At 41.3% G+C, this 16,403-nt stretch overlaps 1 protein-coding gene and 1 pseudogene across 1 annotated transcript in view; one reads left to right on the forward strand and one right to left on the reverse strand.

Annotated features, from left to right (window-relative positions):
- Nucleotides 1-4,051, reverse strand: part of cog5 (component of oligomeric golgi complex 5) — a 128,470-nt gene extending 124,419 nt beyond the window's left edge. Inside the window, exons 1-5 of the mRNA XM_064342813.1 lie at nucleotides 3,898-4,051; nucleotides 2,794-2,933; nucleotides 2,251-2,308; nucleotides 1,112-1,166; nucleotides 885-954 (exon numbers count right to left, since the gene is read on the reverse strand). Of these exons, the coding sequence (XP_064198883.1) occupies nucleotides 885-954; nucleotides 1,112-1,166; nucleotides 2,251-2,308; nucleotides 2,794-2,933; nucleotides 3,898-3,946 (372 nt within the window). The 5' untranslated portion in view covers nucleotides 3,947-4,051. The remainder of the gene's footprint in view (nucleotides 1-884; nucleotides 955-1,111; nucleotides 1,167-2,250; nucleotides 2,309-2,793; nucleotides 2,934-3,897) is intronic.
- An 87-nt stretch (nucleotides 4,052-4,138) lies between these two features.
- Nucleotides 4,139-14,630, forward strand: LOC135259013 (uncharacterized; annotated as a pseudogene).
- The last annotated feature ends 1,773 nt before the right edge of the window (nucleotides 14,631-16,403 follow it).

The following is a 16,403-nucleotide window of genomic DNA, read 5'->3' on the forward strand; positions in this document are numbered from 1 at the left end:
GCCGAGGTGCTCAGATGCTCCTGTCGGAAAACTACAAGGTCATTTCTCAACAGAGTAAATGACACAGCTCTTTCCTTCGCGTAATTCGATGCTTCAATAAATCAATTCAATAAACATGTCATACCTCAAGATAGATACATAATTTTCCACAAGCAAAGATGCCACATAAAGGTTTCATTACCGCAGAAATCTAATGGACGTGTGATGTAGCCGCCGTATAACCCGATTTAGAGCCACGGGAGTCTATTTTTGATTATGCGGGGACTACTACTAGCCATTTGCTGCTTTCCCGTGACATTTCATTGCTTAAATTTCTTAACAATTTCATCACTGAAAACACTTCCCTCGAACACTTGTATAATTCACGATTACTCACTCTTCGTATGAGTTAGTGCAATTAGGGTTTGGCAGCTAAAAGACACACAATGTAGTCAGTCAAGAGAGAGACACTGATGTTATACTGCAAATTTACAGGAGAACTACCCCGGCTATTCCAATAGCAATGTTGCGTATCTTAGAAACCTTGTCAAGGTGACACCACATTGTCAATATGTGCCTTTGCAGTGTCTGAGGCAATAAAAACACAATCAAAACTAACCCCGTTCTGTGAGAGGGGCTCTCTCCCTCGCCGTTTAAAAGAAGCCCCGGCTCAATCCGCCAAAGAAATGCGCTGGCTCTCTCCTCCAGACTTCCCATCCAATAAACATGGAAATCACCTCGCTGGGGAGAGTACAGGCGCGGGCCAGGGGTGCAGGGGTGACCGAGCCAAAACGACACGGAATTCAGCGGCAATTCCGTATTCTTTCACCCTGGGGGACGCAGGTCTACCGCAGGTGGAAGGAATTAGCTTTTGCCCCCCCCTCAAAAAAAAAACTCATCCCTACCTGCAACCTGGCCAGCTGGTCAGTCCGGGCCAGAATCTTATTGTACGGGTCAACGATTTTAGTCCTTATCCTGCATAGAGAAATGACAAGAAAACAACAAATAAACCACTTGATTTCAAACAAATGATCATACCCAATGTAAGTGTTAATGCACAGGAATCTGGGGCTGATTTTAGGATAATCTCTGGCTGTCTCAGCGAGCTTCCCCTGGGCTGATAGACTCGTACCTGTCCACAGCACCCTGCAGTGCAGCGATCCTCGTCTGCATCATCTGCAGCACACCTGAACATTTTAAGAAAAGAGAGAGATCCATTCAGACTTTCAATAACTAGAACAGACAAAGACAACAAGAGTTTTGCTTCACTACTTATTGCTTATGTTGTGGATTTTGGATGGGTGAAAAATGCATCGCTATGTTATGGGTCATTTAACATTGTTCATTTGATGTGTGACAAATATGCACCTTTGGGGAGAAGAGGTCTAATGCAGTGGGTACAGTAGAGTACCAGGTGAGGTAATAGCAGCCCACAATTTATGTATTTAGGATTTCATTCACCACAAAAGGATGGCCACATTTTCACCGAATGCAAAATAAATGATCGTCTACTTAAGTAAAAAAATGGCAATAATTTATCGTCACTGCATGCCATTCTGGCTTTTTACCTACATTAAAGCACATTTAAACTTCAGAACGGTTTAACCCACCTCAGTGAAAGGCTAAAAGAAAAGAGAACTTTTATACTCTGTGTCTCTGTATTACTAGAAAAGGTTCTCAAAACCATAATCCATTGGAGGCTGCGAAACCCCAATACCACAGCACCACCTTGTGGTGGCTTCACTATTGCTTTTTTGTGTGTGATAGAATTAACCTCCTGTTCTGTTCATTTTTAGGTACAGCAAAAATGTTCCGGGTCAATCCCATACAGGGGGGTTTGCAATACATGAAATGAACCATTTCATTTAAAATGTTGATTACACTAATTAAGGCCAGTAGAAGAAGTTTCATACTGAAAAAATAATTTTAAGTATTTTTCCTAGATTTTCAAACTTTAAAAAGGGTCAATTTGACCCGCAACATAACAGGAGGGTTAAGGAATAATCATGAATATATGTAAATTTCACCATATTTAGTGATGGTGAGTAAAATATTTCACACCCATAAAATAAAACCCAAAGGCAAATGTCTAACACTGCACCCAACTTGTCTGAAGAGAACACAGGCTATTTTGCCTTCGCATTTTACAAAGCAAGATATTGAAACTGCCTGTACTGTCCTTGACTCTAGCAATGAAGCACCAATGATGAAAAACCTTGAAATGTTCAAAACATCCAAAAAACTTTCTGCCAAACAGCAAGGAAAACTTACCTTCTAGGGACTCAATCCCCGTTGCCTGAGCCAGCAAGTCTTCATGTCTAGCAACCACCTTGAAAAAAGGATATTTTATATTATTTTTTTTCCATTTTTCTAAAAAAACAAAAAACAAAAAAAAGCTCCACTAAGCTGCACTGGCACGGTGAGAATGGTGCATCATTACATGCCCACTCAGTTTTCAGCAGGCAAGCCACCCATGTTAACTGGATATTATAAACAGAGGAAACCACATTCCCATTCCCAACCATGCTTTTCAACATACTAATTTGGATGCTACCAGCTTCAAATTGGTGAACTAAGCTGCTTTAAATAAGCCTGGGAATGGCTAAAATGGCTGTACACTACTTGTCACCCCATTTCTTTTCCAAAAATTTTATTTCAAAGTAGTTGTTTAACATGAAAATACCTTGCCCCTACCAGAAAAAAATCCTTCTACTCAATGGCATAGACAAAAATTTTTGAAAACCAAATACAATGAGGAAAGAAAGAAAGAAATAAGCTCCACAGAAGATGCATGAATGAGACAGTGACAGGTACCTGCACGTGGAGCTCTTTGTCCAGCTGGCTGATGCCCTGGGCGAGTTTGGCCAGCTGTTCGGCGATGACCGCATGGTGAATGGCCTGAGCAGTGTAGGTTTTCACATCAAAGTCCTCGGTGCAGAAATCTACATAGCATTCTGAGAGAGAACCAAAGAATGCTTCAGATGGGATTATTATCAGGCATGTATTCAGTGGGCTAAATCTACCCTCATTCTAAGAATTGTATCTAGCTTGAGTCAAAGGCTTTTTGCTTCTTTTTCTCTCTTTCCTTTTATGACAATAATGTCTATTCAACTTGCATTTTGAAGTAAAACAGCAAAGCACATTAGTTGGAGAACAGTTTTCTTAGGAGTTAGATTGAATCCCCTTCCCACAATGCTACAGTATGACAATGCTTTAAAATCAGGGGCACAAATGCTACCAATTTAAATCAAGTAATCCAGGTTCAGGGTCCTGAAATATATTTTTTAATAACGATATTTAACCAATCACCATTAAAAGTGCATTCAGATATAAGACATTACAACATTGGACATAAAATTTAACACGAACCATTTTGACAATTACACTCCCCTGAATAATTCTGTCTCAGTTGCATTTGTAGTGATAATACAATCTACTTTTGTGATATCTATCTGGTGATTCTGTCCAGAGGAGAGCGATCTCCTGCAATAATTTAATCGCAGATGACAGCAATTAAAATCTACGGATAACATAGTAAGCATTATAATCAGCAAAGTGATCGCTGCGGATTCACTGAATAGAGTGTTCTGACCTCGAGACACATAGAAGACAGGGACAGACACCAAAATAGACAGGCGAGTGGACAGGGCGGCACAAACGCACACACTTCGGCAACAACAAGCAGCAAACACTTCTTTAAATTAGTTACAACTAAATTAGTAGCTGTCGTATGCCATTTAGGTAGCCTGCTGGTTTGCTAGCAAGCTAATATAAGTGGCTCCCTGTTAATTTTAGCATTTAAATAAGCAACTGCATTGAATAATGCATCAAACTTGAGACCGGAAATGGCGTCAACTATACCAATACAATTTTAAAATATTAAATAAGAAAACGAATATACTTAAAAGATACAATTACCATCTTTTAGAAGTGCATTCGATGAAGCTATCTCTTTACTTCCTTCCATGTTGGCCACTTCATCACAATGACGTAAAATTGCAGCGCCAGGAAGTTAAATCCTAATAGCTTTTAAACACCCCAAATTTATACTTTACATTCGCAAAATATTCAATGAAAATAAAAATCTAAATTTAGTATAAAATCCGTTCTAATATTCTAGAAAACATATTTCTAAAACATATATTTAAAAAAATGTGCAGGTCAAGGGTCATAAAGTCCCACCCACGATAACACGCTATGGCCAAGTGTGCAGTCGTGGACCTGAAATGACATTTTAAAAATATTGAATTTTTTGTCTGTTGGACATTTTAAAAGAGTGGGTCTAATATGTATGTCTTAATAATAACGCCTGCTGTCATAGTTGACTTGTTAAAGTTTTAAATAGCGGCTAAATGATATACTCAAACCTGTGTGTGTTAACGGAAGATCCCTGAACCAAGCTAGTGCTTTCTATCGTTATTTAGTACACGTGAAATGGAATTAGCTTGCTATACCTAATAAATCCGAATACGATGGGCAATATATTCAAACGAAGTGAATGATATTCACCTACCTAGCTTGGGGACACCGCGAATGGTAAGGCATCTTACAAACCTGAAATGTTGCTTTAAATTAGTTGTGTGATATTACACACAGTATCAGTTTTTGGTGAGCACACACCTTGCGAAGAGGGTTGTTTAGCTGAACCAGCTCATATTTTGTGTTCGGAGTGCGTGTGGGTCCTTAGCTGCTGTTCTTCCATGGATTGCAAAAATACTTGTTGTTCTATTGCAGGTCTCCATACGCTGTCACGGGTGTAAATAGCTGAAAATGAACGCCAGCACGGAATCAACACAGATCATGGATATGTTTGAAAAAGGCAAGGTTGTGAAAATATGCGCCCCGATGGTCCGTTACTCAAAGTAAGTTACATTGCAGGAATACAGTATTGTGGCTTTGCAGCGAGTGCTACACTTGCAATTTCAGGACATTCATTGATTAACATTATGACCCTTATTCTTAATTTCCAGGTTGGCGTTCAGATCTCTAGTGCGAAAATATGACTGTGACTTATGCTTCACTCCGATGGTAGTTGCAGCCGACTTCATGCGATCTGTCAAAGCCAGAGACAGTGAATTTACAACCAGCCAGAGTAAGATTCTGTACTTGTCTTTCAGTTGTTAATCAGTTTTGCAACACAAACTCTCAAGGAAATTTGTCTTGTGAAAATATGTTTGGCGCAGAATCTTAAATATTTTTGTGAATTTAAGTTAAACAAGTGTTAATTAAATTGTCCGTTTTGAGAGAGAGCCAGTCTGGGAATTTGGTTGTGTCAGAGAGGTAAAAGTCATGAGATCAATCGAGTGGTATGTGATCTTTTATTACCTTACTGAGTTAGGACCTCTGATGAAAGGTGTCAATTTTAATATTTCATGTCATGCAGAAAGACAGAATTGAGTTTTAATTGGAATATTTCTCAGCCGTCCAGCGCTAAAGGTAAGGTGGGCGCTGGAACAAATAGTATATTGGTCCATGAGGTAACATGTTTTTGGCATTTTGTCTCCCTTCCCAGGGGATCGCCCCCTGATCATGCAGTTTGCTGCCAGCGACGCTCAGACTCTGGCTGATGCAGCCTGTGTGGTTTCCCCATTCACTGATGGGGTAGACCTGAACTGTGGCTGTCCCCAGAGGTAAGATCATCTTCATCAAATCACAGGTCCACAGAACATCCCTTATTATGCTCCTCCATTGCCTTATCTCTTGATCACTCCACAGTACCGTTTCCAAAGGATACTGTGTAAATTATATAATATAGAAACTTTGAAGTATTAGCAGCCACAGGTAATGCAAGGTGGTCTAATGGATGAAGTGTTTTTATTTTATTTTATTTCGTATTTTATTTCAACCGTTCGGCATGGTACAGGATGGACAGACTGATTTCTTCTTCTTTTGTTATAATTCCATTATAGCAAATATTACTAAACTACTGTAATACGTTTTATGCAGAAGAGCAGTTTAGCAGAGCAAGTGTGAATTCCCAGTTGAATGAACCAGTAAAAAATGAAATTTGAACGAAATGTCACATAGACACTGCATAGCCTTGACTATAAACATGGCGCATACTGTTTGTCTGTCTCCAGGTGGGCGATGGCTGAAGGATATGGTGCGTGCTTAATTAACAAGCCTGAACTGGTCAGAGACATGGTTCGACTGGTCAGAAACCAAGTGAACAACCCCAATTACTCTGTGTCCATCAAGATAAGGTAATTTTTGGCATTTGCAGCAAGGCAAAGCAAGGCCACTCTGCAGATAACTTATTCTCAAGGTTTGCAAAGGCGTTGTGTGGTTAAGTCAACCGGCTTTCCAGTGAGCATTTATGCTGAACGTCAGTTATCAAGCACATTTTATCTAACAGTCAAATGAATGTGCGATGGCTAGACTTATATGACGTTAAGGCCAGTATTTCTATTCTAGCCTTCACGTATCATGTTTTGTTAATCTTTGTGTCAGCAGTACTAGTTTAGTGTGTTGAATGCAACATCAAAAAATGACGTTTATCCACTCTTTGTTTTTGTATTTTTTAATAATGGCAGAATCCACAAGGATCTGAGGCGCACAGTGGACCTGTGTCAGAAAGCAGAAGCTGCCGGCGTCTCCTGGGTTACCGTACATGGCCGTACAGCAGAGGAGCGTCATCAACCGGTCCACTATGACGCAATACGGACCATCAAGGACAGCCTGTCTGTCCCAGTCATTGCTAACGGTGACATCAAGAACCTCAGAGATGTGGAGTCTACCCATGAGCTGACAGGAGTCGATGGTATGCACTAGCTCTGTGTTAACACATAAAGAAGGGTTTCAGTATATTTCTGTCTTTGAACCTAAGGTGTCTCAATCAGAGAAACCTTTTAGTGGCATTCAATAATTTCAGCATTATAGTTTTCCCTGCAAACCATATCAGATCATATTGAAACCTGTTTCTGTGTCTGTTTATGTTTTAGCCTGTAAGAAAGGGTGACCTGATCAAGCCGGCGTTATAGTTTTTCAGCTCATATACCTGTTGTTATTCTTCTCTCCTACATCAGGAGTGATGGCTGCACGGGGCTTGCTGGCTAACCCCGCCATGTTTGCGGGGTACGAGGAGACCCCCCTGGAGTGCATTTGGGACTGGGTGGACCTTGCCCTGGCACACGGGACGCCTTTCACCTGCTTTCATCATCACCTCATCTACATGATGGAACGCATCAGCTCGCAGCCGGAGAGGAAGGTGTTCAACGCCCTCTCCAGCACCTCGGCTGTCATTGACTACCTCCACCACACCTACGGCTCGTGATACGTCCTTGGGAGTTGGGCGGACTGTGATTTTACCTTTCTCGTTACTTTTAAATTTTTATCAAATAAAGAGTCCAAATGAAAAATTGATTGTTTGAATCAGTGCTACGGAACCATTTCCTTAGCAGCATTTCATAATACAGTATATATCTGCTATTATTCCTCCATTATTTATGCCCGTTTATCCTGGGCAGGGTTTTTGGGGGGTGCTGGAGCCTGTCCCATTGGCCAAGTGGCAGACACCCTGGACAGGCTGCCAATCTATTGCAGGGCACACTCTCCATTCACACACACTCATACCTACGGGCAATTTAGAGTCTCCAATTAACCCACCTGCGTGTCTTTGGACTGAGGGAGGAAGCCAGAGTACCCTGACGAAACCCACACGGACACGGGGAGAACACAAAAGCTCCACACACAAAGGCCCAGGCCGGATTCGAACCCAGGACCTTCTTGCTGTGATTTGTCTCACATGTACACCTAATACCTAAAGGAACACAAGATGGCACAAGAAGCTGTAGTTTGGTCTGCTGCAGGTTTCAAAATGCACCATCTGCAAGGAGTAGCCAGAGATACAATTGGGTCACTGAGCTAAAGACAGTGTTCACATTCTAGGTAATAATGCAGTTACATGGGTTATTCGGGGTGATGCTACATTCTGCAATCACACTTGTGATCTTTGCTGCAAATGAAATTACATGAGATATAGTTTTATAAGGAGTCAGTGCATTATTGTGTGAACACCCAAATGTAAAAAGGTCTTATTAGAAATGTATGAGGACACCCCACAATGTGATATAGGGGCTCTCTTTTCTCATGTTATAGTTCAGTTACCCTTATGCAAATACAAACATATTAACTTTTAAAGAAAAATACATTTATTGTAGTTTTCGGAAACTACACTAAATTGAGTCATTTTCAAACATTATTTGCATGAATTGTAATGGGTGTCAACCAAAATCTGTCTAGAGTTGGTGTAAATACCTGTACATTTATTCAAAAATATTCACTGCAAAAGTGCAAAATAATTTGTTAGCTTGCATATAAATTGAATTCACGAATAATGGTAACGATTGTCATGACCGCTTTTAATTCTTCCATTTAACAACATTGTCAGTCCTCTTTAAAGGACATGACCCGTGGAATGGAATACGTGTTCTTAACCAGCCCTTGCATCAACATAAAACATATAAATTAGGATTTTGTGTGCATTTTTAAACGTTACGAGTTACGTTGACCAACGTTATTGTATTTCTTTATAAGCATTCTGATTTAAATTTAACCTTAAAATGTACACGCTGTGTGACGTAATGAGAACGAGACCGTTTTCGAGCATCTGGAGGTGTGTCGCACGTAATCTTCTGATTCTGAAGCGTTGCCGGTAACTGCATTGCTCATATTTCAGGAAAATAGTTAAAAAGGGATGTTAGCAAGGTTATTTGTTAATGATTAGTTACGTAGTGTGCCTCTTAAAAATAAAAAGAATAACAATAGTGTGTTGGCTAGCAAGTCACTTCGGTCTTTGCTCATTGCTAGCTCGTTGTCAATCTGTCATTACGTTGCTGCATAACTAGTCTGACGTACCTTGTCCCTGAGTAACTAGAAGTTTTGTCAATATTTTGCTGATATTTTCTTTGTGGACAAAGAACGTTTCATTTATTTGTCATTGTGAATTATCTCCGTTTACATTTGAAAACATAGGCTTCGTCGTTGGCTAGTGTTACAGAAATTTAAAAATAGCCACAGAACCATGGACCATGGTACAGTCGAGTCAGTCGAGAATGCAAAACGATTGGCAAACTGTGTCACGTGACAGCGTATCGGCGTTATTATTCTCATTCCATTTTTGACAGCTGCTACCATCTGGCCCTCTTGTTATACTGACGCAAGGAAAGTTAAGAGAACTTCCTTTGATTGCTAGACGTGCGTTCGCTGTTTCCCGTGGCCCTACACCAGTGCACTACTGAATCTGATAACGTTGCATTTTAATCTTCTGCAACTTCATTATTCCCTGAAACAGGATATTGATTTGCTTCCAAAGTTTGCATAAACTTGAAAATGTTCATGCAAAAATGTTCAGCAAAACTACAACCCTTTTCTGTTTCAGGAGACCTGTTTCACAAAGATGACTCTCCAGTGGACGGTAGTGGCACTCTTCCTCTATGTGGAGATTGGTATCATCCTAATCCTCTGTTTGCCCTTCATAGGAGCTCAGAGGTACAGCACCATGACAACCATGCCTTCACTCTTTCCATAACTAAAACATTCTGCAAACTTAAAACTACAAAAAACACACAAAATTGAAAAGCAGTTTTTGTTTTACTGTCTGTACAATTAAAGAAATAAGGAATTATGAATTATGTTCAGGTTGTCATAATTTTAACATCTTTGCATATCTGCATACTTCTGACTGAGAAGAAGTGTTTTTAATGTGTTCTGTTTTGCAGGTGGCAGAAAGTTTTCAAGTTCAGTATATGGGATAGTGTTGCACCATACTGGAACAAAGGCTTTTTCACAATGATAATAATTCTCATTGTTCTTTTCCTTGGTGAGTAAACTTGGGTGGCTAACACTGTTTTGAAATCCAGATGACAAAAAGTTTTTGGGGAATTGCACACCAGAAAAAAAGACAGCATGGTGTAGTTTTACAAGTATTTTCTTTTTGTTTTTGTTTTTTTCATTTTAAGAATGTAATAGCAAACCACTCAGAAAAATGAAGGCATGTGTACCAGCCAGTATATCTTTTCATTGGCTCATAACTTCATGAACGAATGGAGAATTATCTATGCATTTTCCGCCACTGTGTGCATCATAGACAAACGCAAGTGATTCTCACATCGTACCATCCCGTGTTTAATGGGTCTTTGGTGGCTGGCAGCCAAGATTCCATGAATATAATTATGAAAAGGCTCCACACTCCATCCGTTCGTAATCAATTGGTGTTTTTCTGTGGGAATGACTCTTGTCACTTGCTGTTGGCTAGGTGTGGCAGGTCCCTTTGGAGCTCTAAAGCATTTCTCCTCACTTCCTGTCTCTCTCTCTCCCGCGTAGATGCCGTGCGGGAAGTTCGGAAGTACTCGGGGGCGGAAGCGAACAAAGAGGACAAGCTGCACCCCAACATGTTCGACCACCTGCACATGAAGCTGTTCCGAGCCCAGAGGAACCTCTACATCTCCGGCTTCTCCCTCTTCCTCTGGCTGTGAGTCTGTCCTCCGCACGGTCACGTGACCCCTGATCCCCTGAAGCGTAAACATTGTGAGCTGGTGTTTGTGTTTGTGTGTGTGTCCTCACAGTGTCATGAGGCGCGTCGTAACCCTGATAAACCAGCTGGCCGCCTCCATTGGCACGGGGGCGGCTCTGCAGACTCAAGCTGAGAACGCCAACCACGCAGCCAAGAAGTACATGGAGGATAACGAGCACCTAAAACAGGTGAGCGGTAGAGCAGAAGGCTGTGCGGACTACCTAAAAGATGACTGACTCTCTCCTTCTGGAACTGTAGTGTAGTGGTGAATGGGTTGAGCTCGTTGCCAGGTGGTCATTGCATCGGTTCAGATCCTGTTTGGGTAACGCTGTTGGGTCAGTGAGTTATGGTGCTTAACCTAAATTGCTTCAGTTTAATATGCGACTGCATGTATTATTTAACAAGTACAGGCTTGCTGCTTTCTTCCCTATCCTTACCCAACTCGGAATGTCTGATGGTGGTTGTAATCAGCCCCATACTGCAATGTCCACGGAGGACAGAGGGTACAGGAGGGCACCCACTAGCACAGGATTTGTTCCAGACTATAGGGTGCATAAGCGCATATAGAATAAGACAATCTACCTGTATGAATGCATAATGTACCACAAAGGAAAACTCAAGCTTTGCTCAGGAAAGCACCCTGGATAAGGAGTATCAGGCTGAAGTTTGGGGCAAGGAGGTGACGGTCAGAACTCTTTCTCCCAGGCCCTGGAAGTGGAGAAGGTGGACAGGAAGAGTGCCGAAGGGAAGGAGGCTCTCCAGAAGGAGGTGCAGAAGCTGAAGCAGGAGCTGGAGGGCGCAGGGAATGGTGGGTAATCCTCACTGCCTCCTCATTAGGGCACATGCAGGGGAATAAGAGCGGTGTTGATGTGCAGGTTCTGCGTTGTTGTGTTCAGGGCACGTGCAGGGGAATAAGAGTGGTGTTGATGTGCAGGTGCTGTGGTTCTGTGTTCAGGGTACATGCAGAGGAATAAGAGTGGTGTTGATGTGCAGGTTCTGTGGTGCTGTGTTCAGGGTACGTGCAGTAGAGTGTTCTTCTGAAAGGTGTTTCTCCACAGCGCTGAAGAAGTCTCGTGCTGAGGCTGAGGCTATGAGGAGACAGGCACAGGGCCTAACTCAGGAGTACGACCGTCTTCTGAAGGAGCACCTGCAACTACAGGTACAGCATGCACACATCAATACATACATACTCAAACACACACACACACACACACACACACACACACATACACATCCCAACAGGCTCCGACACAAACACACACACAGAGACATCCAAACAGGCTCCTACACAAACACACATACTCATCCCAACAGCCTCCCAAGCACACACACACGCTCATGTACGCGGGCACACACACTCGCACACAGACATCCAAGAAGCCTCCCGGACAAACCCACACATACACATCCCCACAGCCTCCCAAACACACACACACACACATTTTCCCCACATGCATATATGCTGCACACATGCACTCAGAAATGCACACAGACCCTGCTTTCCTCATGTCTCAACTGTACTGCTGAACCAAAGACACGGAAGGACTGGTCTGTTAATTACAGTAATAGTGCCCAATTCATTCAACTAGTCTTTCATTAAAGAAGACATTTACCCTGCAATCCAGTTCATTCGATTTTCCTTCTGTTGCAGTGTCATCAGTGTCACTGTGTTTATTTTCTTTCATTCAATTACATTGAATCCTATCTCTTATTTTTGTGTTTGAACCAGGAACTCCAGCAAGGATCTGGAGACAAGAAGGATCAATAAGGCAGGACGTGTTCTGCTGCTAGTTTACTGACTCCTGTGCACCATGTAAGAGAACCACACTGTCTTTCACTCTCTAAGCCCTACAGCACCTTTCTCTCTGTATACTGAGGCAACAGTAAGGACAGCCCCCCTTTAGAGTCTGTCAAAATGGACAAAATGATACACAGGCACATCTTTTCTGGAAGAAACTGGACAGGAAGAAAGAATCTCGTGTCAAGATAGTTGGATATTTTAGTTTAAATTTTAAAATGGCGGAAAGAATTTGCAGCTCTTGACCCTCCGCTGAGAGGAGTACAGATTGGAAAGCTGTAGGGTCTGCCATTGGCAAATTGACTTACTTATGCACTGCAACCCATTTGTAAGAATACAATCCATCCTAGAAATTTTTTTGTTCTTACAAGAGGTATATTCGAGCAAACTGCATTCAAATGAATGGAACAGAAAGTGAGGGTATGTAAAAAATGGGTTTATAAAATACTGTACGGTTCAAACTATCTCACATAATAATAATAATCTTAGGAATGAGAATTTCTAGCAAGGAACCGCAGTGCAGTGCTGGATATGAACTTTGCTAAAAGTATCAGCCACATGGTGGCATTGTCTACTCAGCTGAAGCACTCAGTTAATGCATTTTATCTGAGAAAAATTATAGCTATGTTCCTGGATTTCCAACTTATTAGAATTATGGTCAAAATGAACAAACCATTTCACTCACATCATGTGATGTGGCAGCAATCACACAACAACGTTATTTTTAGATAACCTGTTCAATGTTAAATACAGCTCCTTCACATTTTTTAGTTGCACTCAAACTGGCCTGGGCAGTTAGTTTTCTTTTTCCGTCTCCCTTGTTTTGAATGATTTTGTCCCTGTCTTTGAAAGGTTCCGACCAGCAATGTTTTTCATTAGCAGGAAGAACCTTTCTTTCAGTTGTCTTGTTGAAGAATAGGCACTTAACGTGATCTTGTTTACTTAAACATTTTATGTGAAGTTGAAAAAGGTATTGGGTAGACTAGGCACGAGAATACAAAGATTTCAAATGGAAATGCAGCTTTTTGTAGCTCATTTATAGTCCTGATAAGAAAAGGAAAATAAATTAAGTGGAATCAAAAGATTCTTCATTCTGTGAATGCGTAATGCTGAAAACTATTCTTAGAAGTGGAGTACTTTATTATTATGACGTGGAATACTTGAACGCTTTTGAATAGTAATGATTCTGTCTTGCGGATTTTTATTACTACATCCACTTTCTATTCTCACAGCCAAGTGGGGTCCACTGTACTGTTCAGATTTGTGTGACTTGTGTTTCTGGATTTATGAACAGCTGCAAATGTAGCATTCTTTTACTGCCAGGGCTGTATTGGCAATGAGGGTTTGACAATTACCTGTGGTTACTGTCCTTACAATATACAAGAGCGCGAGTGAATGTACAATTCAGCTGAAGAACACTGGCAGGCTTGACCTATTGAAAATGTACTGTAGTAACTGCATGCTGTGTGGATTCTTTTTTGTGATTGTTTAAATGTTTAACTTGTAAGTGACAGAGTAGTGCATAGTGAAATGATGCTGTTGATTTCTGCATAATGGGGACGTACATGAAGTTATGTTTTCCCTCATTGTTTTTGTATGATTTTTTAAAAGAGTTGTGGAATTGTGAAATTCAGAGCAATTCTTAAGCCACTAATTTCCTCTTGTAATTTAATAGCCTTGGTCACTGGTTCCCATCTTCTGCCATCTTGTGTTTTTGTATGGAGTGTCCCGCTGCATGTTTTTACTTAAGAAACTGGGAAACTGCACACCAGAAAAAAGACAGCATGGTGTAGTTTTACAACAATTTTATTTTCTTTTTTTTTTTAATAAAAGGAACTTGAAGAATGTAAAAGCAAACCACTCAGAAAAATGAAGGCTTGTGTACCAGCCAGTGTCTCTTTTCATTGGCTCAGGACTTCATGAACTCTCAAAATGGATCTCTCATGATAGCTTCCCTCATTTTGGGGTTTTTTAAAGACTGACTCTCCCATCACCATTTCAAGTGCCTTCATAAGAAATGTTTAATACAAATGTGCCATATAATAACACTGGTTATTTTTCTAGTTTTTTTGTGAAACTAAATAGGTATATTACTGAAATGAATATTGACTTAGTTTAGTCTATTATTCAATGGATCAAATGCTTTCAGAAGTTTAAAATGATTTGCCGTTTTAAGTCTTAATTTAGCGCTTGCTCTTTGATTCTGTTAATATTCCCATCTGCTTCTAACTTTATGGAATTTTAGGAACAGAAATGTGAATTTAAATAAATTATATCTAAAAATAATGGAAAGAAAGCTCCCATGATAATTTTTTGTCTAAAATCCATTGCTACAGAAATCTTAACTGTACGCAGAGCTGTTGCTGTGATATACTTGGGGTTTTGCTTCCATCTAGTGGAAAATATTTGTGTTTAAAGTAGGATTGCATTTGATAGGTGAGATATTGCAGAACATTTTTCAACAGCCCCTAAAAGTCGTATTGTTTCGTATCTTGAAAATGTTGCACATTTAATCATTTCTAATTTGTGGCAAGAGTTTGTGAAGGTACCATATATAAGTGATGCATTTCATACTTTTTTTTTTTTTACGAGAACCCAAACACTCAAACCACAGAGCACTCGAAAATGAGTACAGATGTATGGGAACACGTGGGAGTTCTCTCTCTGCTTGCTTTCGCTGTTTCCATTTCCAAGGGGTTGGACTGTGACTGTGAACATCAATAGCCATAAAAGTTTCAGTACTTTTTTCTGCTGTAAGCATTGCATTTTTTTTAAGGGAAAGTTTGACGTCCATCAAAACGCTAGTAGTCTGCAATTACATTTCTTTCATCTTCGTTTTGCTGTGAAACTGCTCTGCACATCCAAAGCACACAATGGCGGTCTAAAGCAAACACAGCTGTTTCGCGATCTGTGCACGGCCGTGTGAAATATGCACTTTTTGCTGAATTCTTTCGTGTTTGGACTTCGCCTCCCATCAACACCTCTGCAGATGCTTGTCGCTCAGCCTTGTACAGAGTCAGTGTTTCTCCACTGTCATTTCCTGCTTGGAAAGTACCGGTAGCAAAAAGCTGTCCTGAAAGTCTGCTGCATCATACCCAAAATTATGAGCTCGTAACACGCTGTACCGGCTGCTAGCATCTCTAACCTCTGCCATATACTATGGGCGCCGTGTCAAACTGGGCGCTCAAAATAAAGGAAAAGGCAAGCAAGATTCGAGCCCTTATGGTCCAGTAGTGAAGGCCAGGTCTCTGCTGTTTTGACTGCTGGGAACTGGGGGGGGGGGGTGGGGGGCAGACTGGCGCTTGTTTAACTTGCTCAAGCTGCAGTGCGGACGTATAAACCGAAGGCACAGTGCTTCTCCTGTCTGCCTGAGCATACACTGAACTTCCTTGCAATTCCCACAGTGGAAGTAAAGAGTGCTGGCTCCCCCTCGTCCGTTATTTAAAAAACACTAAAGAAGCGCAGGAAGCGAGCTGAGCGGCTGACCTCGACGACCCTACGACACACTCACACATGCGAGCGACCGAGAATGGTAAATAAGTCAGTGGGAATACCAAAACAAAAAACCAGACTAAACTCAGAAGCTCAGACGGGATCTTTGAAACTCATTTCACATCGTAAAAGGCTCGGCAGAACAGCTCCCCGCCCTCCACCCCTCGCTGAATTACCCTACATCCGTACATCGAATACAGGTCACATACAGAAACACACAAGGAACTCCTGATAAGTTCATATTAAAGCCAGGAGACTGTCCACACAGCAAGTTTGAACAACAAGGCGGTGAGGATAAATTAAGCACGAAAAGCAGCATCAAGACAAGCGCCCCCCCGTGCTAAACACACAAGCTCAGGCTGGTACACTCTGCCACACTTGCCAACTTGTCCTTTATGCTTAAAGGCTGCGGGTTGAGCTCTTAATCATACTTAAGTAATGGCTCTGGACACTTAACTTCCTGCCTAGAAAACAACAGCCCCTGAAACAAACACTCAAATTGTTCCACTTGATGACTGCAACCCAGCAGCTTAATGCCATATGTTTTGGTATTTTAAGTTGTGATCTTAACAAACAAATGGACAACAGCCAAAGCGGGTGCTGGTCTGCCCTATTGCCTCA

This window comes from Anguilla rostrata, chromosome 7 (assembly GCF_018555375.3).
Source record: "Anguilla rostrata isolate EN2019 chromosome 7, ASM1855537v3, whole genome shotgun sequence".
NCBI lineage: Eukaryota > Metazoa > Chordata > Actinopteri > Anguilliformes > Anguillidae > Anguilla > Anguilla rostrata.